Source organism: Glandiceps talaboti, chromosome 4 (genome assembly GCF_964340395.1).
Source record: "Glandiceps talaboti chromosome 4, keGlaTala1.1, whole genome shotgun sequence".
In the NCBI taxonomy this organism is placed as follows: Eukaryota; Metazoa; Hemichordata; class Enteropneusta; family Spengelidae; genus Glandiceps; species Glandiceps talaboti.
In genome coordinates this window covers 25,673,807-25,700,188 of record NC_135552.1, presented here as the reverse complement: position 1 = coordinate 25,700,188, position 26,382 = coordinate 25,673,807, and the positions used below count along the sequence as shown (strand labels likewise).

The 26,382-nt window shown below is 36.4% G+C and overlaps 1 protein-coding gene across 1 annotated transcript; it reads right to left on the bottom strand.

The window, feature by feature from the left end:
- On the bottom strand, positions 1 to 17,948 carry LOC144434389 (polycystin-1-like protein 2). The gene is made up of 18 exons (XM_078122839.1): positions 17,934 to 17,948; positions 17,647 to 17,797; positions 13,732 to 13,902; positions 12,827 to 13,104; positions 12,353 to 12,490; positions 11,849 to 11,872; positions 11,111 to 11,242; positions 9,672 to 9,914; positions 8,907 to 9,489; positions 8,614 to 8,732; positions 7,422 to 7,655; positions 6,450 to 6,620; positions 5,968 to 6,128; positions 4,414 to 5,134; positions 3,944 to 4,067; positions 3,346 to 3,578; positions 1,747 to 2,404; positions 1 to 113 (listed from the first exon to the last, which is right to left on the bottom strand). The coding sequence occupies exons 1-18, from the start codon at positions 17,946 to 17,948 to the stop codon at positions 1 to 3; spliced, it is 4,269 nt and encodes a 1,422-aa protein (XP_077978965.1).
- Between the last annotated feature and the right edge of the window lie 8,434 nt (positions 17,949 to 26,382).

Here is a 26,382-nt window from a genome sequence, read left to right as displayed (position 1 = left end):
TCATATGGAGTGGAAGTTTTGCAGCAAGTCTTCAATTTTGTCGAGTTTCTCGTTGATTTTTGCGAAGTGTTTATCGATAGTAGTGTCCTTTTCAATCTTTCTCATATCATTCTCTGCAAAAATGGTAAAAACAGATACACTAGGTAACCTTATGACAATAGCTTTGATATCACATTCAACCATTACGAGAACATGGCGGCAAATGAATATCACATGGACAGATACTCTGTAACAACTGTGAATGCACACCAACAGGTACACTTGCCGGTACATACATACATACATACATACATACATACATACATACATACATACATACATACATACATACATACATGTGACTAGCTGAACTGAAAATTGTAAAGTTCTGAAGTCAGTCTTAATTCCAATCAAAAAAGATGTTATATTAGCGACGTATCGATGTGACTAGCACACCTAGTGATATATATATATATATATATATATATATATATATATATATATATATATATATATATATATATATATCATAAACCATACAGTTCTGACCCAAATATTTCGAAGAGACTGAGCTCCTCTTCATCGTTGGGTCTCCAGTTCTGTCAAAGATTTTTATGATTTTCGATATTATTTATAGACAGAACCTCAATGTAAAGTTTATATATATATATATATATATATATATATATATATATATATATATATATATATATATATATATATATATATATATATATATATATATATACTCAGTATATGTAAAATGTCTGTGCTGGAGTAAACAGTGCTCCATACACATGTATGTAGAGCGGTATAAATAATAGTAATATATATATTTATATTACCATTTGTCCATAGACCCATATCCATTGCCTTATCCCTTAGCCTTCTCAAAAGATAGTCCAGCATATCAAAGTGGTTCTTCTGTTTGTCATTTACTGCCCTTGATTTGTAGAATGCATCGTTAATGATAGCAATGAAGATGTTCATAGTAATAGTTAAAGTAAATATTGCGTAAACGATAAGAAAAAGGGTTGACAATTGGCAGGAAACGTCTAACTTCTTGCTTATAGTTGGGAACCCACCAACAGTTATGGTGAAGAGTAGTGATGCAATTTTTGTGACGTTTTTGAAACTATCACTGTATGTATGAAACAATAGATAGGCAGCATGAGAGAAGACACAAATAATAATAGTATAAGAGATGGCGAAACTTAACAGCCCTCCTTTTGCTTTTCTCAGGGTCAATGTCAGTAGCATCATTCTGCGGTTGAAACGCAGAAGTTTCAGAAAGCGAAGAATTGCTAAGAATACATCGACAGCAAAGATGTGATTTAAAACGTTGTGCATCTTCGCTATTTGCTGCAGATTTCCTTCTCCACCTGCAATGTGGACAAGACGTTCAATGACTTTAGTGTTGTAAGGTTTGTTATTGACTCGAGGATAACCATTCAAAACGTTAATGTTATATAGTCAATTTATTATTATACTGTAAACTGATTCTTTCGGATGACAACACCCCTCCCCCACTAGAGTAAAATCCAAATATTTGGCAAAATGGAATGGAACACTGACCACTGACATTTTGTCTCATTCCTCTCTGATCTTGAAAATCATTCATGAATGTACGTTTACCAAAGCTAATTCCTCTAAGAGCATCTTGCGTTGGTTAAATATGCAACAAAATTTGTCTTTGTGAATTTTCTTCTGACTGTTGGAAGAACAAATTTCATTTATTATATGAGTGAAATCTGGGGGAAAACTTACTCTTTATGATGTCTGTTACGATTTGGCTTGTGGTGAATTCAAAGACAACCATGAACGTCAATGATGCAAAGGTAGTTGCAACCAGGATCAAATCAAAAATATTCCATGTCAACTTAAAGAATGAAAGTCGCTGTTTAATCAGCATTCGGACCAGAGATACGAACAGACCGATGCCTAATGCAAACCGCAGAACCCAGCAAATAAATACAGTTATAGCATAGTTATCGTAAGACATGTTTTCACCAAACACACTGTGGAGAAGACGAAAAGAGGATTGAAGGCTCATGCACTCTGCTCCACCAGGCCCCAAGAACTCAACCATATATGTGACACTTGCAAACAGTTTACTATCGGGGTTATACAAGTCAAACTCTACCAATGCGACGCTCGTAAATCGGTCTATCCATATTTCCTCTCTTAGCGACTGCGTCAGCTTTCTAAGTTCAGATATCTCTCTTGGAAAAGTTGCAACATAGCCATTAGTGTCATAATATCCATACCGTCCCCAAGCAGGGATGCCACTTACGGTTGTGGAATTCTGGTGCTTCCAAGGGCTGGCTGTGTTTGTATGATTTGTGTCAGGTTTATCTGATTGCCAGCCAACATCGAAATCCAAGGTCTCAAGGTGGCCAATAAGTTCACATTCGAATTGCTCTGTCTGTACAAGGTGCACACAAGGCCCTAAACCAAAATGTAAGAAATATAACTTTTGTTAAGCTTTTTAAAAATTACTACCAACGAAAAACACGGACTGATTTTGTGGGTGTTTTATTTATCGGGGGGGGGGGGGGGGCTGTGGTTCAGTAATGGTTATAACAATGTTATAATGTCTAGCTGTAATGTCGTCGTCAAGGCGAAGTATTTTGATGTGCGGATATAATCGCAATACACATTGGTAAACGCAATTAATACTTTTTCACTGCAATATATATAAGGCATGCAGGCGGTGAGTGACTAAGAACAACCTCAGGTTGATAGTTAGCTTTTCTCTATTCTAATCTTAGATAGCTGCTAAAGTGACTGATTCAACCCAGGCCTCTTATGTATGGTATATTCGAAATAAAGCCAAGTTTGAAGAGAAATGACTTTATATACATTTATATACACTGGTTTCTTCCAGATCTCAACGAGTCTTATTACATCCTAGGTCGTATTCTGTATAGTATTGGTATGTAAGCTTCTTTACCTTTCCTATGTCGTTGTTGTCTAAGGCGAGGTGAACCAATATGAAAATATCTTCCGTCAGTCGAAGAAGTTGTTAAGTACTTTTCAGTTTTGTACACATTTGGAACAAACACTGTTTCCATCCAATCCCAGAACTGGTCAGGTGTGCGTATCTAAGACAAAGTTTGTGAACGGTTTGTTAGGGTTTAGGGTTTGTTAGGTCCAGCATATAACACAGACGGAGACGGACACTCTCATCAACAAACAGAGGAATCACTGGCGGATGTTGTCCAATGCGCGCAGAGTTCGTTCATCAGCGCTTCCATCAGATCCATCCCTCCTTCCACACACACACACACACACACACACACACACACACACACACACACACACACACAAACAAACAAACAATATTAAACTTGCTTTAAAACTCACTTCATTGAATCTTGAATGTGGTTTGATGAAGGTATCTTCCAAGTGAGTATTGAGGTAATATGTCATCGGGTCTCTAACGTATCTGCATAGAATTATTGACAGCCCCACAAACACCACGTAGACAACAATTCCATAAAATACAGACATCATTTGTTTCTCTCGGACTCTCCTTATTTTTATTGGCTTTAATTCATCTGATGTAAGTGGTTTATATGGAGAATCTTCTTCCGTATCTATCACACCAATGCAAAGCAATTGTCAGAGGTTGCTATTATATTAACGTAATAGAAGTGTTCACAGTCAAAAACATAATTGATAAGATCAACGCATCGTAAATCAGAAATGTAAGTGTGTGGGTATGCCATTGTGACTTTTACTAGTACTGTTCACATTTTGCAACACCTCACATTGTTTCTCCATAAAATCATCATCATTTTGGATAAAATATAAATGTCATTCGAGTTGACATAAAACTATGATGTTCGGTGCAATAGCAAACAGTTTTATTTCAGTGAGTTATCATTTTATGCCACTGATGGTAACATGGTCTTTATATTTAAAATATTTAAGCAGAGTAAGGCATAAAAGAGAAACTTACTTAGGGGTACTTTATCAAAGCTTTCGTAGTCTTCATCTTTAAGGATTACCTTGTTCCGTTGCAGCTCCTGCGTACTTTCTGGATTTCTTATCATCAATGCGAACAAATAGGCCAGAACGAGAACCTAAAGGTGTTGAAATAATCAAACGAACTTAAACATTCTGTACATATGATAAAACGCATAACAGTATGTGTAATATCATTTTACTTTTTTAAGTTCGGATAAATGATATATTAGAAAACTATTCTCGTTTTATATTGAATACGACAAGCTTGTGTACGTAGCGAACAGCAGCGAACAGTTGTTCCTATCGCAAAATGTACTTTTACTGTGGACGTGTATGCTGATGTAGGGTTACAAAGTAACGTGATAAGACTGGATAGGTTAGTATTAGATTTACAGTTATCTCCTTTGCCTGTGTGATTCAGTGATTGAACACCTTACAATTTCAAACTATGCTTCTTCCTACCTTGATGGGCTCGATGAGAAACAGTGATTCACAAAAAGATGTGAGGCATGAAAACAACCAGTCAGATGATTTCTCTGGCCCCCATTGCATGCTGTACATGATGACAAAAAACCCGGATATCAACGTCACCAGAAATATGATGCTATAAGCGATGTACAGACACCAATATGGCAGCATCAGACCATTTTTCTTCTCGATCCTTGTCATATCGGAGGATCCGTCATCTTTGGAATATCGTGAGGAACTCTTCCAAAACTTCAACAGATTAAAGAACTTATGGAAAATAGTCAACCTATTACCGGTCCTTCTTGTATTCCGAAAGATGTAGACGGTCAGCATATTCACTGGGAAAACAACGAGTGTTGAGATGGTACCTATGTAGATTTGTTGGAGCGAGAACTTGATTGGCCCAAAGTGTATCCAGGTAAAATTCATCTTCTCTGCTTCGGAGTCGGTTTTGTAGAACATGGCATTGGAAATCAAGTAGGCTAACAACATTGAAAGGCAACAAGACAGTCTCTGTACACGTGTAAAACTGCTTCTTTTTGGTCTTAAGAATAGCGAAACCCACAAGTGGTCTTCACTTAACCCCTGCCTTTTAAGGGCATCAAATCGGTTTTTGAAGTCCAACGTGCCATTCTTTGCAGCGACTGTCAAGATCCGATCAATCTTACCGTCACCCTTATCAACAGCAAGCCACTGGTTACACAGGAAGTAAAAGCTGAAATAAAGAAAAGGCGATGTAAATCGCGCATGTCACCAATACTAATGCATAATACGGAGCAGGGAGTATAGTAACAGCCACACAAACGCCAGAAAGTTCCCTCATCTTCGTCGACAACCTTTGGTATGCATATGTAGTTCCCGAGGTTGATTTTTTTATAAGAGTAACCGATAATGCACCATACGCATAATGCAGTATAAAAGATTTTCCAAATGTTCCGACTAGCTTTATATATATACAATATTTGTATGTATGTATGTATGTATGTATGTATGTATGTATGTATGTATGTATGTATGTATGTATGTATTTCTGTATCTCACCGATTTTTCCTTTGAAAAAGAATATTTATTCGAAACGTCGGATTTTTCATCTATTCATACGGACTGATTTATAAGTTCCATATGTATTTCTATGTATGTATGTATGTATGTATGTATGTATGTATGTATGTATGGAGGTATGTATGGAGGTATGTATGGAGGTAGGCAGGCAGGCAGGCAGGTGTGCATGTGTGCATGTGTATGCATGCATGCATGTATGTATGTATGTATGTATGTATGTATGTATGTATGCATGCAGGCATGCATGTGTGTATGTATGTATGTATGTATGTATGTATGTATGTATGTATGTGTGTGTGCGTGCGTTCATTCGTGCGTGCGTGCGTACGTACGTACGCATGCTTGCATGTGTGTGTGTGTGTGTGTGTGTGTGTGTGTGTGTGTGTGTGTGTGTGTGTGTTCTAGCACAATAACCTGTATTACTTCAAAGTTTACATTCAAGTTACATGCATCGACTGTTGCGTATAAATATGTACATGAACTTACCACTCCCCATTTTGCCTATCTGTGACCACAATACGATTTAAGAACCATGACGCATCATCACCTAGACCTGAAGAGTCATGCCAGATGTACAGATACTGTAGTTCTCCGAGCTTCTTTGGTACAGTCAGTAGGAAGTGATTAACACTCCCACTTGTGAACAGCTACAACATAAGTTGATGAATGTTTAATTAGCATTGCCTAGCCTTCCAGTCATGCATGTAAAGATTGAATTTCGAGATTTGATTTAAAAAACAAACAGTGCCATAAATATAAATAGACTTTACCCCTGTGTCATCTTTACAAAAGTTAAAATCGGTCATTTATGCTCCTACTTGAAAAATACACAAAATACCTAATGTATGTACCAAACTGGAATGGATTATGCGTACAAATGTCGACAGAAGATATAATTAATTGATTTCTTTAATGAATTACATTGTATGAATTGTTTTTTTTAAATTGTTGAAATATGTGGAAACTACCTTTCCGAAAACATCTTTAAGATGTCTGATACCAGAATCCGCTTTTTCTCCAGAAAGTTTGAAGTATATATTTGACCGGGTTCCGGATTCCAGTGTGAAACCTGTATAGACAGTCACGTGATATTGGACGTGATCACCTGATCGATTTCCAACCAATGCTGTCGTATTCCACTACAAAAAGATTGGAATAACAAATTATATTGCTACGTTTTATTGTTGAGTTGGGCTGTGATCCTACCAGCACAAATATAGAATACAAGCACAATGTAACTCATACATGTATCTTGTTTGCTCTGAGCCATCAACCTTATCACATGTATGTGCACTGACAAGGTAAGCCTTGTCTGTGATAAAGGTTAACAATTCATGCTTCTACTTAATTTCGTATTGCCTGATTGAAGTTATGCCTAAGGTTAAAGGCAGATGGAATATTAATGTCTCATCAGCATTCGAAGTAACAGTTCTGGAACGAATGGAATAACAACATCAAAGCAAGGGTGTTTAGATTCTTGCCACTTCATCAGTGTAGTTCAAAACAAATTTGTATGCTATAATTTCTTGTAAATCTCACAATTTCAAAAATTCACTCATGTTCAGTGATTGCCCATTTGGATTGAGCCACTTATCGTAGTCAGAAATGCGTTGTAAAATTCTGTAATTACCACTTCCAAAGGCTTTCATATATTGAACATTATTGAATTGAACGATTTATATTTATTGCGGGGATGATTGTGTCCGAGCTTTGATATTAGAATCAACTGAATACACTAGTATGTCGTGACCTTCAGTGACTGGTAGTTCAAATCACTAAACAGGCATTGTGATGATGGTCTACACAAATTGATTATTGGTAGATAGTCGTAAGAGGTACGTTCGTCACTGTCAGTTTACTGCTTGCATGAATATTTTTCTTCTTCAATAGCTGTAAATCCTGACTGATCAACCTCGAAAAAGGTGTTGGTTTGAACTTACATTCAGTCGGTCGTTCTTATCCTTTCTGCGGCAGAACACGAGAAGAACAATATACCAGACAATGATAATACAAATTGTAACGAACACCACTGGATTTTCATGAAGACGTGCAAAATTTGCAAACGCCACATCCCAGTCAATTTTATTGATAGGTACGTAGAAGGATTCGACCCCAAAGTTTGTCAGGTGATTGCAATAACATATTGTTTCCTCCGGAGTTGACAGAGGATCCACCTAAAACATAAAATCATACATATATATTTTAGCTAGATGAAATAGTCAGCACAGAGATGTCCTGAAAATAACATGTTCCTCATGAATCAATAACCAAGGCAATCTGTGAATATTTCTAACACTTAGCAATCCCGGGCGATTGGCTGAGCACATGTCAGATTCGGTAAACTTATGACCATATCCGAAGTTCATGCAACTAGCACATGGAATCACAAAGGCTGCCTTACTCAGTGTCCTTGGTGTGCTAGGGTCTTCCATCCATCAAATTTAGTCCACTTTAGCAAAAAGTGTCAATATGTTGGTGATTAAAACAGTGCAGATATTCACGTAAAACGATTTTCTTTGGAAAACTATGTGCATGTTTGAGCATGCAAACCTTGTTATATCTAGCTGGCAAGCGACTTTCAAACTCTTTCTAATAAATTTAAACGTATGAAATGTCTAATCAAGCAGTGTATCCTAAAACAGCGATATTCCACGGTCATGAGGGCTCTAAGTACGAACTGGTACATCTCCAGACCACCAGGTACACCAAGGGACTGTGTTCAATCGAACACTATTTCTCTCAGCGAAACGGTACACTGAGGAACACTTGGACCAACTCCCTGCATCCATCAGGTTACAGATATCACGTAGGAATACACATTTACCCAATCTAAAATTTTGGTTCGGCTCCTTTAATCATCTTTAGTCCTTTGTATATTGCTATTTGCTTTTGTAGTGCTGGTTGTGATTGCCTTTGTAGGACAAGCAAAGCGATCATATCCAGAACTACAAAATAACAAGCCCCCCCCCCGACAATATACAACAGAAATTAAAATAAGTAAAGGAATCGAACCATACCCCCCCCCTCCCCCGTTGTAATCAGATTGACACTATCGTAACTGTTTAAGTCCCCATGAGATCCATTACGATCGTTTAAGTGGGTGAAGGCACCAGCTTTGAAAACAACACTTACCTTGCATCCATCTGGTGTCCACCGTTCTTGATGCTCATTCCAGTACTTACACGTTGCTGTATGGATCTTCAGTGTGAATGGTTGGCGTGGTCTGTTAAGAATGGAGTGTTCTGGTTTGTCTATTTGATAAAACGTTGGGAATTAGTGTGCTTTCTTTCATAAATATCATGGTAATAACAAGACGTATTTATCGTAACAGCATGTAAAGTTCAATTATCGCTTCAATTTCTATACGCAGGCAACATAGAGAGCAATGAGTGTTGAGCGATTTTCAGAATGGAACCAAAACTTACCGAGTCCATTGAATTCTGATATCTGCACATAATATGTGCCAGTAAACTGCGTTGGTATGAATACTTCATATGTCTTTGTGTTTGGTGCGATTTGTTCATAGTTCTCGTCTTGTCTAATTATCCTAGCAGGTGTGTTTATAGTTGATATCGTATTCGAGTTTTCCCCTTCTGATGTCAATATTTTCTCTTCGTTTATTACCGTGTCCCCCGGTACTATCATCCTAAAATCAAAATGATCCATTTCTGGCACCTCGCCATACTTTGTGTCGATCATGAAGGTAGAAGTTGAGTATTCTGAGGTCGAGATATACATTCGAACTGCAGAGGCATGAGATGTGACGTTAAACATGGCGATGACTGATGTAATTTCGTCAGAGGTAGACACGGCAGGAACTTCAGTAGAGGACGTATGTGTACTTGTCTTGGGGTATTTGGAATAGTCAATTGAAAAAATGAAATCGTCCGATATGTTCTGCTGTGCAATAATGTTGAAGTTGTCGTCGTAGATCTCCACAGAGATCACCCTTTCTCGAACATTTGATGTTTTATCCCATGTAAATGGGTTCCTCTTGTAGTCAACTACCTACAGAAATGTGAAATTCAATTGGAAAAGTTTCAACTGAATAGCACATTATGCATGAAAAGAACAACGACATATATAACATTCTAGTTTGGCTATGTGCTCCATCTATAGAAGTCATGGTTAAGTTAAGGTGCTGACATCAATATTACTAAAGACAAAGAATATCCTAGTTTTTATCATACCTTTAAATCAACAGTGTCATAGTTATCATCTCCAAACATTGTTTCTGCTGATGGTAGAGAGAAGCGTCCAGATTGAAGCTGTATTGTTTTGTAAGCCATGCCTTCCATAGTAGTCCTTTCTAACAGCATGGATATACCATCAGTTGAAATGTTAACAGGTTGTTCTCCTGGTAACATTCGACGAAGTACACCTGATGACAAGTTTGTCAGAGACCTGACGATAGTATTGGTTAAATCACGAGCCTAGAAAAGTAGAAGCAATGCAGTAAATCATGTGCATGAATGTGAAAGGAAGAAAAATCAGCAGGAGTAATAAAGGCCTCTCCAAACCCCATCCGTTCAAAACTATTGTTGTCGGCTATGGAAGTCAGGTTTTCATTCACTCTTATCTACACATACTAACGTAGAACTACTTACATGTAAATACAAAACGGTTTCACAAAATTTTTACTAACCCCTGTATAAAAGAAATTAGCAACTGTAGAAGAGGTGATTTCCATGCTGAAGATCTAATAATCTCGTGATCAGTTCTTTACAATCTGATTAAAATCAGATTTTAATCAGATTGAGTTCCTTAGTGCTTATGTTTAGACTTGTGCCCGATTCTAATTTTTGTTGAATAAATGTGACTTATGTCATCCACCCATCCATTCATTCATCCATGAGAGATGAATACTTGGTCAATATCTATAAGAATTAAAAGAAAATAAGCCATACACACTCACAGTTATGTGACTGCTGCCAGCATTATTGTCATCATTCACTGACTCGGATTCATGTATGGCTTCCAAAACCTTGGCAGACGAATGTACCAAATCTATCGATGAGGATATACATACCACAAGACTTGTATTATCATGGCACAGAAAACTTCAAAGCTTACAGTCCCCTTTTACGATATAGGCTCAGATAGTGAAAGCTGTGTTGTCGTTGTCTTTTCACTTGAAAACTTTTATTCAAATCTGGCAATTCCTACAAATATCTCTGCTGTCGTTCTTATTTCACAAGTAACGGGAACTGTCGACAATATCTACTATTTATAGCTCGTAGGGTTTCATTTTCACTTACCCGTTGACGCCTCTAGGACCTTTACTTGGTGTACATTCCGATCCTCTGTAATTGAAGCAATTGCAGAAGAGGCCTTGGATATGGTTGCAACTGCGGCATCCTGATATTAAACGCCGAAATAATAGCACAGCATTACAATTTACATATACGAGGTACCACTACCCTGAGAGCGAACTGCCGCCACCCCCCTCCCCCTACCCCCGTCATTCAAACTCTCGTATGAGCAAGCGGTATGGGCATGATGGAATACATCTTTTACAGGCTTAGGCGATTAGTTCCATCTACAAAGAACTTGAAAAATAAAGACGAATCGTACAATGTTACCTGTGCCCTAATTAAGAAAGTAAACTAGAAATTTTGATATTACTTACCTGTGCATTCCTGGTCAGTTGCGATGGTACTCTCGCAACCATCTCAATTGCCGATGATATCTGATATACCGACTCTTCATGAGTCAGCAGACTTGCAGAGGATTCTATCACTTTACACATTTCTGTTCTTAACTGGAATGTATAAACCAGATATAAACTAAATGCCTTCTTCAAGGCATTTCAAATTAGACTTTTATATGTGTATATTATGGTGAAGAACATTTTGACGATTTGTTTAAAAAGTGAAGCACTTTCTTTGGATAGATTCTCTTTTTCGTTGTTCTGTAGTAGATGTAATTTCATTTACATAATATTCAAGCAGAGTTAATAAATCAAGGCTATACGACATATTCGCATTATATCATTATATCCACGATGACAGATCAAATTGGGAAATGTCACTAATTATACCAATCGTCATTTCAATATGCAAGCCACGCCCATCTTTTAATAAGCAGGCCACACAACTACGATATATCCACCAAGGCAAGGTAGATGAAATTCTGAGCAACCGTTCCCCTAATTAATTGCAAGAAAGGATGATGATGATGATGATGATGATGATGATGATGATGATGATGATGATGATGATGATGACGACGACGACACAGGTAGAGGGAGAGAGACAGACAGACAAATACAGAGAGACGAACACATGATTGACAGAGGGACAGACATAGTGATCTAGATACAACAAATCAAAATACACTTTATTACCATCTCTTTTTGCGAACCCACCGAATTGCCTTCTCCATCGCTTTCCTGCACAAAAGAAAACAAATGGAACAATTACTAATCGCGTAATATATATATATATATATATATATATATATATATATATATATATATATATATATATATATATATTCATGCATTAATAATTCTTACGTTTGTCATTTTCTCATAATTATGACAGGTCTCATCGTCATTAAGTTTGAGAAGATGGTTTTCAAAAGCATTCGGGTTAAACCTACTATGTATGCACACACCTTAATCATTGTTAATGCTATACAATTATACATTGGATATCATCGTTTAGATTAAACTAAGAATTACTACATCACATCAGAAATATGTTTGAGTCACAACTGAAAGACTTCTGTGGCTTATACCATTCGTACCTATTTCCGTGATATTATAGGTATTTGCAGTCAGTGGACCATGTGTATATTTGGCAATGTGTGATCTCGTATTAAACCCGTATGGTACAATGATTCAAAATATTGACGTAGGTAAACATACCATGTTAATAGTTAAAGACACAGCCTTTACTACTGCCATGGCTTTGTGATTAACGTAAGAGTCGTTTACGATATCGGGCGCTCTGATTATTTCCAGAGCTGACTCAAGTAGTCCTTCTTCCGACTTGTCCTGCAACATCTAAAATAGAATTACATGTTAAATTATCACAGGAATGTCAAGTGATGGCAATTCGGCTACAATGAAAGTGGCATATCATTCTTTTTTGAGTATGTTTTGCTACAGACGTATTTTCCTTTTTTTTGGTTTTCCTGATGTTATGATAACACCGAATGTTGTCGAAACTCTTTATTTTACTGTCAATGAAATCTTTAACCTCTAATATAGTTCAGCGTTTTAATACTGTGTTCCTTTCAACATTCCTCTACCAGTACTAGTGTTCCGCTACGCTAATGGTGGCTTATACCAGCATGCCAATGATACCAGACTGTATTTGCAAAAAACTTTAACCAATACCTGAACAGCAATTTTAGTTGTATTGAATTCCTTATATTCATTTACGATTTCTACCAGCAACTCCCAAATAGGGTCAGTTTCTGAAGGGCCACTAGGTAATCTCAAGGAATCCATCACTGGGTCCGTAGACTGAAAGAAATCTCTTCCGTAAGTGACTTTGTTACTTGTTAAGTGTATGCGAAAGTACAATCTGTCATCTGTAGCAGGTTCTCCAACACCCCTTCCATTCGCGTTCCAACCCTGACAGCTGACCATGAACTCGGTCCGTAGAGCATAACCTGCAAAAGTGAAATGTAAATCAATTACATAGTTAAGAATGTCCTTACCCTTTAGACACCTTTAAAATGAATCTTGATAACATGCCAGTCAACGTAACATTTGTATCGGTGTAGGGATGCAGTTAAAAGTACATTTATAATCAGGACACTTGTAATGTTGCCATGATAATGCTTTTAAATTTGGTTTGCAACTTTGGTTTTTAAGGCGGATACTTGATATATTTCTATTTAGTCTTTGAAGACAAGTTTCAAAATGACCATGTGGATGACATATGCATATTGATTTGGATTTTTAACTTTTAAGACAACTCTACGTTGTTTGTATACATAAAAAAATAATGTGAAACAGCATCGACTAAACCCGTGTTTGTAATTTAATGAATTATGAAAAGCTAAAAAGTGTGTAAAAAGTTTATTATTGGGAATAAAATAACTAACATGTAAACAATTTTTAATTTTTTTTGTAAATTATTGAGTTACAAACAAGGATTCAGTCTCTGTTGTTTCGCATTATTTTTTCAAGTATAGAAACATAATTTTAAAAATCCAAAATCAATACCCATGCGTCATCCATATATGGCCACTTTAAGCTTTAATCAGTGGTGCCTTTTGAGAGGTAGCGCGTACCTGCTATTGGATTGACGTTACAATTCCCGCCAAAAGGCGCTACTGCTGTCGAAAAAGAATACACAGCACTTCCATTTCCCGATCCCTCGGTTGTTATTGATCCAATCAATTTGTAGTTGCTTCCCCTATCAAGGGCACTCTCTTTGATAATCAAAGATGGTTGGTCCACGCCTAAAAATACAAAATTCACCATCAACCTTAAATACAATTAAGTCAATCTTACTAATGACTGCATGGTGCATTGCGTTGATTATTCTTTTATAACAAAGGTGCAACCGTAGATCGTTGACATTTTTCACATAAAAAGACGAGGCAAGGTACATTTAGTGCAAGGGTTGATGTTTCTTTGAAGTGCCATCTCTGTTTATTCCACATTTAACGTGACGTCTTGAATAATTTCAGTAGTCACTATTCAAGGTTTCTTGTATAAAAGGTCTTTCCCGTGTATTAAAATGGAAATGATAGTATGAGAAGATGCAAGCAATTGTTGACTATTTACTCTTACATTGAACTATTGATCTAGCTACTTACGTTGTCTTTATGGGCTTGGCAATAAATAGTGGTTGTGATTTTTTTCCCATTCAAGGTCGTTTATAAAAAAATCTAAATTCTTATACTTAGGCCTCAGATGCCCCACCCCACCCCGTCTAACTAAATTGGCCAAAATTTAAAAATTGCTTCAAACCACACAATCAATTTCAAATTAGTATTTAATGTTATGAATATCAAGCCAGCATGTAGTGAGTAAAACATATCCTTTGGCTGACACTTTATTTTAGGGCTATGCATTTACTATACCAAATATTCTCCTTTTCTCAATTTGACATTTTTAGATGTATATTGGTATTTAGGGGTACAGACCATCCATCCATTATTAAAAAGAAAACTCGATTTTGTAGGACGAGACCTAAAATGGCTCAAACCCCCTCCCCAACGCCAAAGTAAAATAATTTAGTTTTTTATCCTACATTGAACTATTGATCTCGTCCCTAAGTAAAATATAATTTTTGACATTAAGCAAAGTTTACCATTAACAGTGAATTCCTTGAAACCGTCAATCACTTGGAATCGGTCGTTTGATGTGTGCTCTTGTAGGCTCCAGTCATATACAACATTGTTTCCAACAGCATTTCCAATTGAATGAAGTAATTGAAACGACATGCTATACGAAGAACTGGTGATGCTCCCACAATTCAAAATACATCTTATGGCAAACAGAGAGATAGTTGCATGTTTATCATTGCCAGTATATACTGACTACACAAGACATATAACCTTTTGTTGTTACGAACAACTGTAGTATTTGGCAAATGTTTCAACAATCACGACTTGTGTTGGGAGAAGAAATACAATTTACCTGTGAAAAACAGTTGTCTGACAGAGCTATTCCAACAAGTTGGCACTGAACAAAAATAATGGCCCAAAGTTATCTCTATTGTTCCAATATATGAAACCCATGCAAGAACTTGGGACAAAATCGTATTCCATGCTATGCTTCTTAATCTACAGAAACCACGAAAATGCTTCTAGCCAGACGTTTCACATCGTCTTCGCTGGGCTACCCAATTCATGTCACCTGTGTACAGTCATGTGACGAGAGTATAGTTGAAAAACTTATTATCTTTTTCTGTTGGTTCATTTCTGTCCATACGGGTTGGGGATTTATATGCACGAGCTTTAGCATGTCTGTATATCTTATTCTGTCAGATCTTGTCGAGTCCCGTTATTTTGATATCTTAAAGTGAGTGGTTAAATTTGGCGAGTTGAGGTGAATTAGTAGGAATAATTAGGCCAGATAAAAAAGTTGTTGGTTCCGGTTACCCGACCCCACCTAGTTTTTCACGCCGATCCTAAACATTTTTTTTTACGTATTCGAGAAAAATAATAATAAAATCGTGACGTCTCGTAAGAAATAGTGGGTGCGGAAACTGACATCAACTTAAAAAGACAATATAAAACTATTCTTCCAATCTGTAATGGCTGTACATCTGATAGGAATAAATAAACAACACAGAGACCATATGGAAAACAATAGAAAACCTGAACTAGACAATCACACATAAAAAAAATATAATAAAATAAAAAATCTACCTACCCCACCTATTTTAAAATTGAATGTAATCGGAACCACACAATTTGTTACGCCTTATAAGATAAATCGCATATATAACACTTCAATATACCTTATTTCTGTAGATATGGCTTGGTCGATGACTACTTGTTCATTCGCGTTGAATACATATAATAACAATAAAAACAATTCATGTTAGCCTTCTGTGTCGGTGGAAACCATGAGCGGTTTTTTAAAAAAACATAACTAAATGGATCCATGTGAGAGTCCATGATCATGTGCATGTTGTCAGATTTTGCCGCCATGCAGGTTGTCAGATTTTGCCGCCATACACTAAATACGCTTAGGCGACCTTTTGTCTGGTTGATTTTATGATGACGTTCGAATGACCATGGACAAGTTTGAAATTTTAGTTCCAAGAACTTTGAATTTGTACAGAAATGAGGTTCCGATCTACTAATGATATATATTCACCAATGTCAGCTATTGGGAAATTCTCTGCGAAGTTATTGACTATCCAAATAATAAAATTAACCCGGCAGAGTACAATTATCAATCACCATTTAATCAACCTCCTCAAATGTGGTAGACTGGCAACTTTGGCTTACATGAAGGCATCGTCCTCAGGGTATATAATATTATTAATATCCGTCATACAAGATAGTCATTTCTACTAATAATGTTTTCGAATCTAGATACTAGATAATGTCTTCTCAGACGAGAGAACAATTTTAGCAGTTGAAGAGAATTATTTGCTTGGAAGGAGGAGCTGGTTTGATTATAGACGGTCAATCGTCGAATCCTTCTGTAGAAAACAACCGACCGTTACCTTAGTAATATAATGTTTGTGGACACGGATTTAGTCTAGTCCCGATTTCAGAAAAGGTGATTGCTGTACGCATTTTTCGGTAGAAATGAGAAAACAATCGTTTTAGGATAATTCTATTCTGCAGAATAAAAGAAATGTCTTCTAAGTGTAATTTTGAGAGTTTACCCCTTAAAATTTGCACATAAAAATTTGCATATAAAATATTGACTGCTTGTAGTAGTGGTAGTAGTAGTAGTAGTAGTAGTAGTAGTAGTAGTAGTAGTAGTAGTAGTAGTAGTAGTAGTAGTAGTTTATTATAGTGACATGCAGATTTACAATAATTTACAATAAATATACGTATACAGATGTACATCTGCCCAGCCCCTTCGGACTTATAAGTCACTTTTTTCAAACAAATTTAAATTAAACAAATAGAACATCTATAAACTTACATACAATGTCATAGGAGAAAAGTACAAAGAACATAAAAACATTAGTTAGAAAGAAACAGATTTAATGATATTTCCTACTTTTAACCAATTAAGATAATTTTTTTGGTGCACATTATCATTAGAAACTTCAATACGACGACTACATGACTATGCTGACTTATGTTAAATGGTGATGAAATATTTGTATATTGGGTATTTAGAGGTGCTAATCAATCACAAATCCCTCCAAACAAATTTTGTGGTGATTGAATACCAAAACACATGCAAAGCTGTCTGGGCCCGATTTCAGATAATTGTTGCTAAAATGTCGTAGTTGACATTTCAAGAGAGAAGTTCTAGACGTTTGATAACGGTCGTTACTGAAAAATGTATTTTAATCTAAATTTCACAAAAAAGAGTCCAACTTGTGAACCTTATATCCAAATTTTGAGGGGTAAAGTCTCAATTTTGCATGGAAGATAGTTGTTTAATTCATCCCACGAGATTACCCTAACGCAGATGCCCTCCAAGGGATTGCTAACAGGGGGAAGAGTTCCTAGGAATGTTTTCTGAAATTGGAACTGATTAGAGAAAATATGTTTTACCAGATACAGCAAGCCATTGTAGCTTGAAGCCTGTGAAAGTGTCTTTGTTGTTTGTGTGGAACTTAACACTGAGAACGTTTCCGGAGCTGTAGACGTTGCCTGGTAGATCAGATCCACATAACCGTCCCATCTGAGTTCCAGAATCCTCGAACTAAAATTAATGTTGATACATTTAACAAAAATTAGTAAAACGCAGTGAATCATGTTGGAAACGTGAAATGTGAAATATTTCTATGCATTCAATCAATCAAAGGTTAGGTTATACAGAGAAGGTGGAAAGTACTCACCTCAAGGTAATCCATGTTACAAGTACTGTGGATTTGCAAGTCAAATGCTGTAAAGGCGATTTCGATTCGCATCCCAACGGCAACAGTAATAGTCCAGGAAAGATCGAGGCCATTAGAATATTGAGACGGGTAACCTGGTGAAGTAATCTCTCCAGATAATCCATTTAGATCCCCGCCTTGAAACACACATGTAAAGAAAAACATTTGAAAAAGAAAAAGAAATCAGTTATGGCTTTATTTCATCTTAGGGGTTGTGAGCGGGATGTAGTGAACAGTTACACCGCATACACAAAAGGGGAAATTCTGTATCAGATATGTTTCGTTTTTCTTTACTGAGTGATTATATGTGCAGGTGTATTTCAATCCCAAAAGTAATATCACGTTTTCGCATGTACATTTGTATTTTGGCTGAAGACCATTCATCGTTGATATTTAAACATCAACCAAAGGTGTTCTGTTTTGTCGAGCATGATACTTCATTTTCTGTTCTCAGACTGGAACTTAGGCCCTGGCATATAAGCATTTCTAGGGAGTTTTCGACTTGTTTAACAGACGACGTCATATCCCATTTCCTTTCCTGGTTAAATTATATGGGGCATTCGTTACTTCTACTGCAGCAATCACTCAAACGTGCTTTGACAACCCAAACAAAAGTATTTCATGAATTATCAATACACAAGACTACCGTTCCCATCAAATATATGTATGTTTGTATTTCTAACGTTACTGACTATACATAAATAATGTACCATAACCTTTGTGTTTTCTTATTCCTTTAATAATGAAGTCCTTTTCTTAGGTCAAAAATGTACAATATACCAGTAACGACACTCTGGGTTAATGACATTGAAAAGGACAGGATACAAGTTAATTTTGAGTTTTCATTGTGTACATGTATGTGTATGCCAATAGTATATTCGCTTGAAATGACATGTGGGAATGTGTGGCATTAATCAGTATACTTATTAGCGAGACAAAATTAACTTTATTTTCAATTGGAAGAATATTAAGATAAGATAATATAAGATAATAGTTTATAAAATCCGTAAAAGGGTACTTGTAACGCCAAAAAGCATGCAATGATTATGACGTTGAATACAATAAAAACCAGAGGAAATGGTTCAAGGAGCATGCTATAATTGTTTCTAATATGAAAGATTTCGCATAACGACACGTGCCAGCTGCTGGTAGCCTCAGTCTACCACTTCCGTCGATTCGTCTGTCATCAAGTTCTTGTCTTAGTGGATGCGTAGTGTCAGATGAATGTTAATTTGTTCTCGAGTCGGTCCTTGTAGACAAAGTCCAACGGTTGCTAACACCCATCGATCACTGCCCACCCCCCACGCCTTCTTTATGATTTTATCTAGACTAAGATACTTCCTCCCCAGCAGACAATAACAGAACTGTAAAACTGAGAGAGAATCTCCTGCTTAACATTAAACGATCTTAGTTTTCTCAGACAGAACAGAGTACATACGTTGAGTTTCTTCAACATGAGGTCAATGTGAAAACGCCAGCTAAGTGCATTACTTAAGATAATACCTAAATACTGGTAGCAGTGGTACGTAACTACCCGACATAAATGTTCACCTTTGACCTTAACAGGATCAGGCTTAGTCGACTGTCTGCGAAAATTGGTTACATTGTAACATTTCTTTACTTTTACAAATTGTAGCAACGTTCAACACTAGATGGTTAAGATCACAATAATTAACAAATCGCCCGATTTCTGCTGAATAGCTTGAATGGTCCCCATTTTCAATTAGGCCTACCATGGCAGAGTCATCTGCAAACTTTATTAACGGACAGGAAATTGTTGATGATCTGCAGTCAGCCGCGTGTGCCAAGTAAATAAAAATGGAGCCAGTACTGTTCCCTGTGGTGCACCTGTATTTGAGTACATACATTGGATTAACTTGACGCAGTGAGGCCGATTGATGAAATAATTGGTGATCCAAGAGATCATTGGACTAGGTATTCCCATTTAAAATCGATTTTCTAGCAAGCAGGTGGGGCTGAATTGTGTTGAAAGCGCTAGAAAAAAAAGCATGAAGTCCCAGCCATTTCAAGATGTGAATGCATCTTATGTAATACAGTTAAAATGGCATCATCCGTCCCTACTTCTCGTTTGCCGATAGGCGAATTGCAAGGGGTCAATGAAATTGGTGACGAGTGAATTCAGGTGTTGGAGAACAATGCGCTCACAAAACTTCATGACAGTTGCTGTCAAGGCACCTGGACGCAGATCAACTAATGACATTCAAACTAATAAAATAGAGTAATGTTGCAGGAAAACTAATTAAATTGATTGTTATAAAATCACTGTGTTGGAACAGAGCAATTATTGCCGCGGTTTAGTCGAAGATAAACATATTACTGACGGTTTCGAAAACGATTCATGCATGGAAACATTCATTTGAGGTGATTAAAATGTTGGGCATGTTTGTTTGTGTCGTTGTTGTTGGAAACTGCTTAAAATTATGACGTCCATATCTCTACCCATCATCAGCAGATAATCCTTTGAAATCAAGTGGTGTTTGAAGAGAACACCCTTGGGGTTATTGTACACATTCAAAGGAGATGGGCGGGGGGGGGGGGGTACCCAGTGCAATTCAGAACAAATATGTCTTCAATTACAAATAAAAAAGTGAAAATTTCGGGGTTTTTTACATTTTCAATAAAGAAGCATTGCTTTTGAAATAGTTTGATATTTTGGGACCAAAAGTATGCCGTCTGGTGCTATATCAATTGAAAATACGAACTTCTTATCACTATAAATACACAGAAGCTATAACTTTACAAGCTTTAAACCCATACAAGTGAAAATGTCTAAAATAAAACCACATTCCAGTCAAACGTTAATGTTGATTCATGTCTTCTATAACATTATGATTGTCTCCTTGCTTTGTTAGAACAGTTGAGTACATAGTAGGAATTTGCTGAACATTTTTTTTATATGTATGATAAATTACGTCATCGGATCGTTTATGGGTTATATCTAAATACCAGGTTTGAGTTAAACCAATTGCAAGTGGTCCTGAAGTATGCTTTAGTATATATAATACTGCGAGTATCTTTTAAATATGCAGCAAAATTATGCCCAAATACGGATAAACTCAGTTTGTGCCCCAACGAAAACATACAGGACTAGAATTAAATTGAATGACTTCTGCAAGGGCAAAGTCTTTAGATTTTCGTTCCTACACACAATAGTTATTAGAATGCAAAAATGTTAGCTATAGTTATAATGCATGACATACCCCTTAATTGGGAAAAAGTTATGCCAAACTATAATATCTTCTAGAAACCTGAAGTTTAATATTGCCTAATTACCGAAAATCATTCATTATGCAAATGAATAATCTAGGTTTATAGGACACATGCAGCTTATTATGCAAATGAAACATTACAACTAAGATGACATCAACAAGCGTTTTAGAACATGTGTGCATAGGCATGGTTGATGTATGTGCCAAACTATATTAAATTTGAAGAGTGTATTCTTAAGATATAGCCTAATTACTGAAAATCATTAATTATGCAAACAACTCATTAATACCGAAAACTACATTAACGCACCCCTGCTTTGTTATGATTGATGTATGAGTAAATTGTATTGAATGTGAAGTTTGCATTCTTAAGATATTGCCTAATTACAGGAAATCAGGAATTATATAAATGGCTCATTAAAACTAACAGTTACATCAATAAGCTTTATAAGACACGTGCGTCCTTGTATGAATACAAGTACCAAATTATATAGAACTTGAAGCTTGTACTTTTCAGACTTAGCCTAATTGCTGAAAATCATTAATTATGCAAATGACACATTACAACTAAAAACTATATTATCAAACTTCATACTAAGGACACATGCACTTTGATATCATCAATGTATTATATTGAATTTGAAGAATGCATTCTTAAGATTTAGCCTAATTACTGAAAATCATTAATTACGAAAACAAATCATTAATACCCTAAGGAAATTTCGTTTGAATTGAGCCAGTCGTTTTTGAGATAACGATGACGTAGACAGACATACACGCACGCACACGCGCGCGCACACACACACAGGCACGCACGCACGCACTCATGCACACACACACACACACATCCCATTCCTAAAATGCAACCCCTTACAGAAGGTAAAAAGGTCAATATATTGCATGGTATATTTCGTATACTATATACAATTCAGTATCGAAATAGAGACTTTAGCAGTGCAAGCATATAGTCGGAACAGGGAACCTTGAAAAGGTGATGGGGCGATCCGTGTTAAACGATTTCCCATTAAAACCATGTCGAGCTGTACAACATTAATACATTTACAATTACTGAAATTTGAATAGCCAATTACAGTTGTCTACCATCTTTTGTTTAGTTTACATCCATCCTCCGATCCTTTGTAGTAAACTAAGTGAATCATTTAACCTTACATGTTTACATTGAACTGGCAATTGTCCCGTGTAATTGGTCGAATTAGAAGGACGATCGTTCATGTCCTCTGAATTTCCCATGTCAAGAGGGATATTCATTCTTTCCTTCCGACTGACAAACTTTGAGCTTTTGCTTGGATCCCCACAAAACAACACATGGTATCGAGACAGTTCTCTGTCCACTGAGCTATTTTTCCAGAGTCCTGGGTATACATAACAGTACCTCGGTATATTAGTATTTCGGACGATCACGGTTTTGTATTCTTTGTATTTGATTCTTCAAATGTCGTACAGTTACATTACAATTTTGTTTATTTTTTTTCTTGTATGAAAAAGTGGTGCTTTTTACTCTGTGATTATAGTGAAAATAAACAGTTGATTAGGCAGTACGTTTTCTACTGCATTATGACTTTACGAGTTTTATTGCAACATTGTACAATTTTACGAAAATTACGAAGTACCCCTGGCCTTGTCAAAACACAATGTTTCTGTTTTCCTTCCACAATGATGTCTGTACACATTTCATCCTAGTATCACAGGAGTATCTGACTGATATTTTGTTTGTTTTGGGGTTGAAGCAATCATACATAAATAAAAACAATTGAAATGATAAAATAAATTGAAAGGAAATGAAACACAATAAAATCCTGACCTACCTACTATCTTTTCTGAGGCCATGTCATCGGAAACACAGTTTTTTTTCGCCTTACCATAACAGGTTTCATAATTTCATAATTTTTTAAACGCTTCATGATACGAAATTGTATCAAAAATAAAGTAAATGTATACAATCGAAATATATCGCTCTTTTACTTTACTATCCTCTCGAAAATGTTGACTTTCGACTTACACTCAGTCTGACATAATATACTGGTAATGTTATGCACACCTACACACTAGTTTTATAATGAAAAGTTTTCAATATTTGATCTAAATGTAACTGTCTTCTTTCATTAAAGTTCTTCTTTAAAAATAAATAAAATACTTTCTTTGTTGTAAGACATGACAGTGGCAATTCGTAGTTCTCTACCACGAAATAATTATTTTTTTGGGTTTGAAAACGTTGGCGCAATATACGAGTATTTATATATTCTGTTGTACTACCAGCTCCCTGTAGCGTAGTGGTTAGCGCGCAGGATTGGGAGATCACGGGTTCGAATCCCACTGGAAACAGGGGATTTTTCTGTGACCGACCCAAACCCAGGGTGGGTGTTCTACAGACTAGATGGGTAGGCTGTATCACTCAGCCGTGTCTCACTCACAAGACGAGTGCGAATTTGGGGGAACTCCTTGAAAAGTCCGGGACGATTACTCACACGGAGCCCGCAGGTACTGTGTTTGCCGGGCCTGTGGACTGACCGGGAAAGCCTTGACAGTTCCACAGCAACGTGATATAGAGCGTGCACCATAGCACTGTCACGTAGTCCCAAACCCGAATGGATCTCTGTAGCATTTGTGTGTGTTTGCTTGTATTTGTCTGCATAACAGAAAATCGCTGGAAGGAATTCCCAGCACAAACTTTAAAAAAAATTCTGTCGTACTTTCCACCCCAAATTTACAACAATCCGGGGAGTCACTACACTTAAAATTATGCAGTTTCAAATGTTTCCCCTAAACTGCCCATTGCCAAAATCCCCGTTCCGCATTTCTATTCATAAAGTATATGGGTTCTAGTTATATAAGAGGGGCTACCTGCTAAGTGCCTACTCAAGCTGATAAAAATATAATCTCACTGTACATTCTGTAAAGTTCCACGTTGTGGCATGAATATTTTCAAATATGTCGGATAACAGTATGTAAAATGCAACTGGCAAAAGAATGAATTTATAATGAACCTGAAATCGTTGTTGCAATAGAACAAATGAATGAAGATGGCAAACATGGTGAGTATTCAATCTTACGCTGTTCATCCTCATTAATTGTCAATCAGAATATTGCACATCATGGAATGACAAAACGTAAAGACACAGAGGATAGTTACACATGGCGTTCTTAGCAAAAAGCGGATATTTAAAATTTAAAAACAGACATGAAAAACAAGACACGTTAGCTCCAAAGACATCACTAATACAGTTACAAAGAAAGATAAACTTTCCATTATAAATGTTGATAATGATATGAAAATAGTGATACTTAATAAACTACAAAGAGAATGCATCCAATTACCCACCTTCAGCCTCGGCGACGGACATGAATCCTACCAACAAAACGTAAGTCAAAGTAAGAATAGGTTTCATACTTGGCGAACTTAGAAACCACCGATGAAATCTTGATGAAGACATCGTCTTGTCTTTGCAGAGCGACGTGTCGACAAAAAGAAATTCTTCTTCACATAACACAAGGGGTCCTCTATCTCCGATTTTTATGTCGATGTGTACTGAGACGAGTTAGGCGCAATGTTATCGAGTGCGACATCGAGTGTGTTGAAGAAAAACGGGGAATAAAGGGCCGGACTATATAAGCTCAAAGTGTGACATTACCATGATTAATCCCAAAAACCTATAACAAATGACAAATTTACAAGATAATGGCGAATAACTATCAATTGTTATTAATTATCTCATGGGAAATTAATTTCGTCGATTGACGACATTAAGAAGAATTCTAATCAATTACAACATTGAGTCTGGTTAATACATAGTTTACATATATTAAACAATGAATACCAACCGAGTATATTACAGAAAATTCCCATTTGAAAGTTACCTAGTGGGTTGTTTGAATGGTTTTACTGTTTACCCAGTGGCTTGTCTGAATGGCATTGTTTATCGCTGTTTACTGTTGTCATGACCTGTTTTAAGACCCACTCTGCTGTTAAATTAATTGAAATTGCATATGCATTTGCATTGCATATATCTAAAGTGAAAGCTTTCAATGAATTAATTATAAGAAGCAATTTTCAATAAAGGACTTGCGACAGTCAACAATAGTGTGTGGTTAAGATAATAAATGAGTATCATTTTGTGAAATTAATATTGTGAATTGGTGAACGCTTGTGTACTGTAATCTAGATCGTAACTTAGCATCAAATGAGTCTGAACAGCAATTAGTTAAGGCCTAATAAAAGAAGTTATGTGGTTCCGATTACGCTCAATTTTAGAATAGGTGAGGTAGGTAGATTTTTTATTGTATTATGCTTTTCCCATGTGTGAGTGTCTTGTTCAGGTAGTTATATTTTCCGTTGTTTTCCATATGGTTTCTGTGTTATTGGTTTCTTCCCATCAGATGTACAGCCATTACAGATTGGAAGGACAGTTTTATATTGTCTTTTTAAGTTGATGTCAGTTTACGCATCCACTATTTATGGCGAGAGTTCATAATTTTCGCGAATATGTTATAAAAGGTTTAGGGTAGGCAGTGAAAAACTAGGTGGAGGTCGGGTAACCGGAACCAAACAAGTTTTTTTCTTATGCCTAATGCATATATCTTTTTCGTGCCTTGTTTAAGTAATATTTAAATAAATGACCGGATTCGACCTTTTTTCATACAAAATTATATGAATGTCACAGATCTCCAAGTTAAGTAAACAGCGTGATATGAATGTCGATTCATTTGAGACGTATCTTTTTTGAAAATTATATTCAAGACAGGAAATTAGGTTTGTTGTGGAAAGAACTGACCATCACAGATGAAACGAAAGATATGTGGGTACCTAGGTCAGTGAAAAAGTGTACATCGAGCTGAGTGGACTACCTATCACGATATGTAACAATCTTTCAAATTTGGACATATATTTGATCTCAAGGTTTTTTCTAGTTTTGATCTCACGGGAAAGACTCTACAGATACCTATCATCCAGAGTGACCATGGCAGTGCTTTGTCCTTGGTGTACTGTCAGGTAGTAAGGTGGTGGGTAGTATATTTTTCTTTAATGTATGATGGCATTGTTTCAACCAGTGGTTTCAGATGGAAGTCAACAAATACCCATGTAAAATAAGGAAAGTGGTGTAGTGAGCACTTGACATAGTTCTGAGTGACGTTTTCTCTTTTTTGATTTTTCGGACACCATA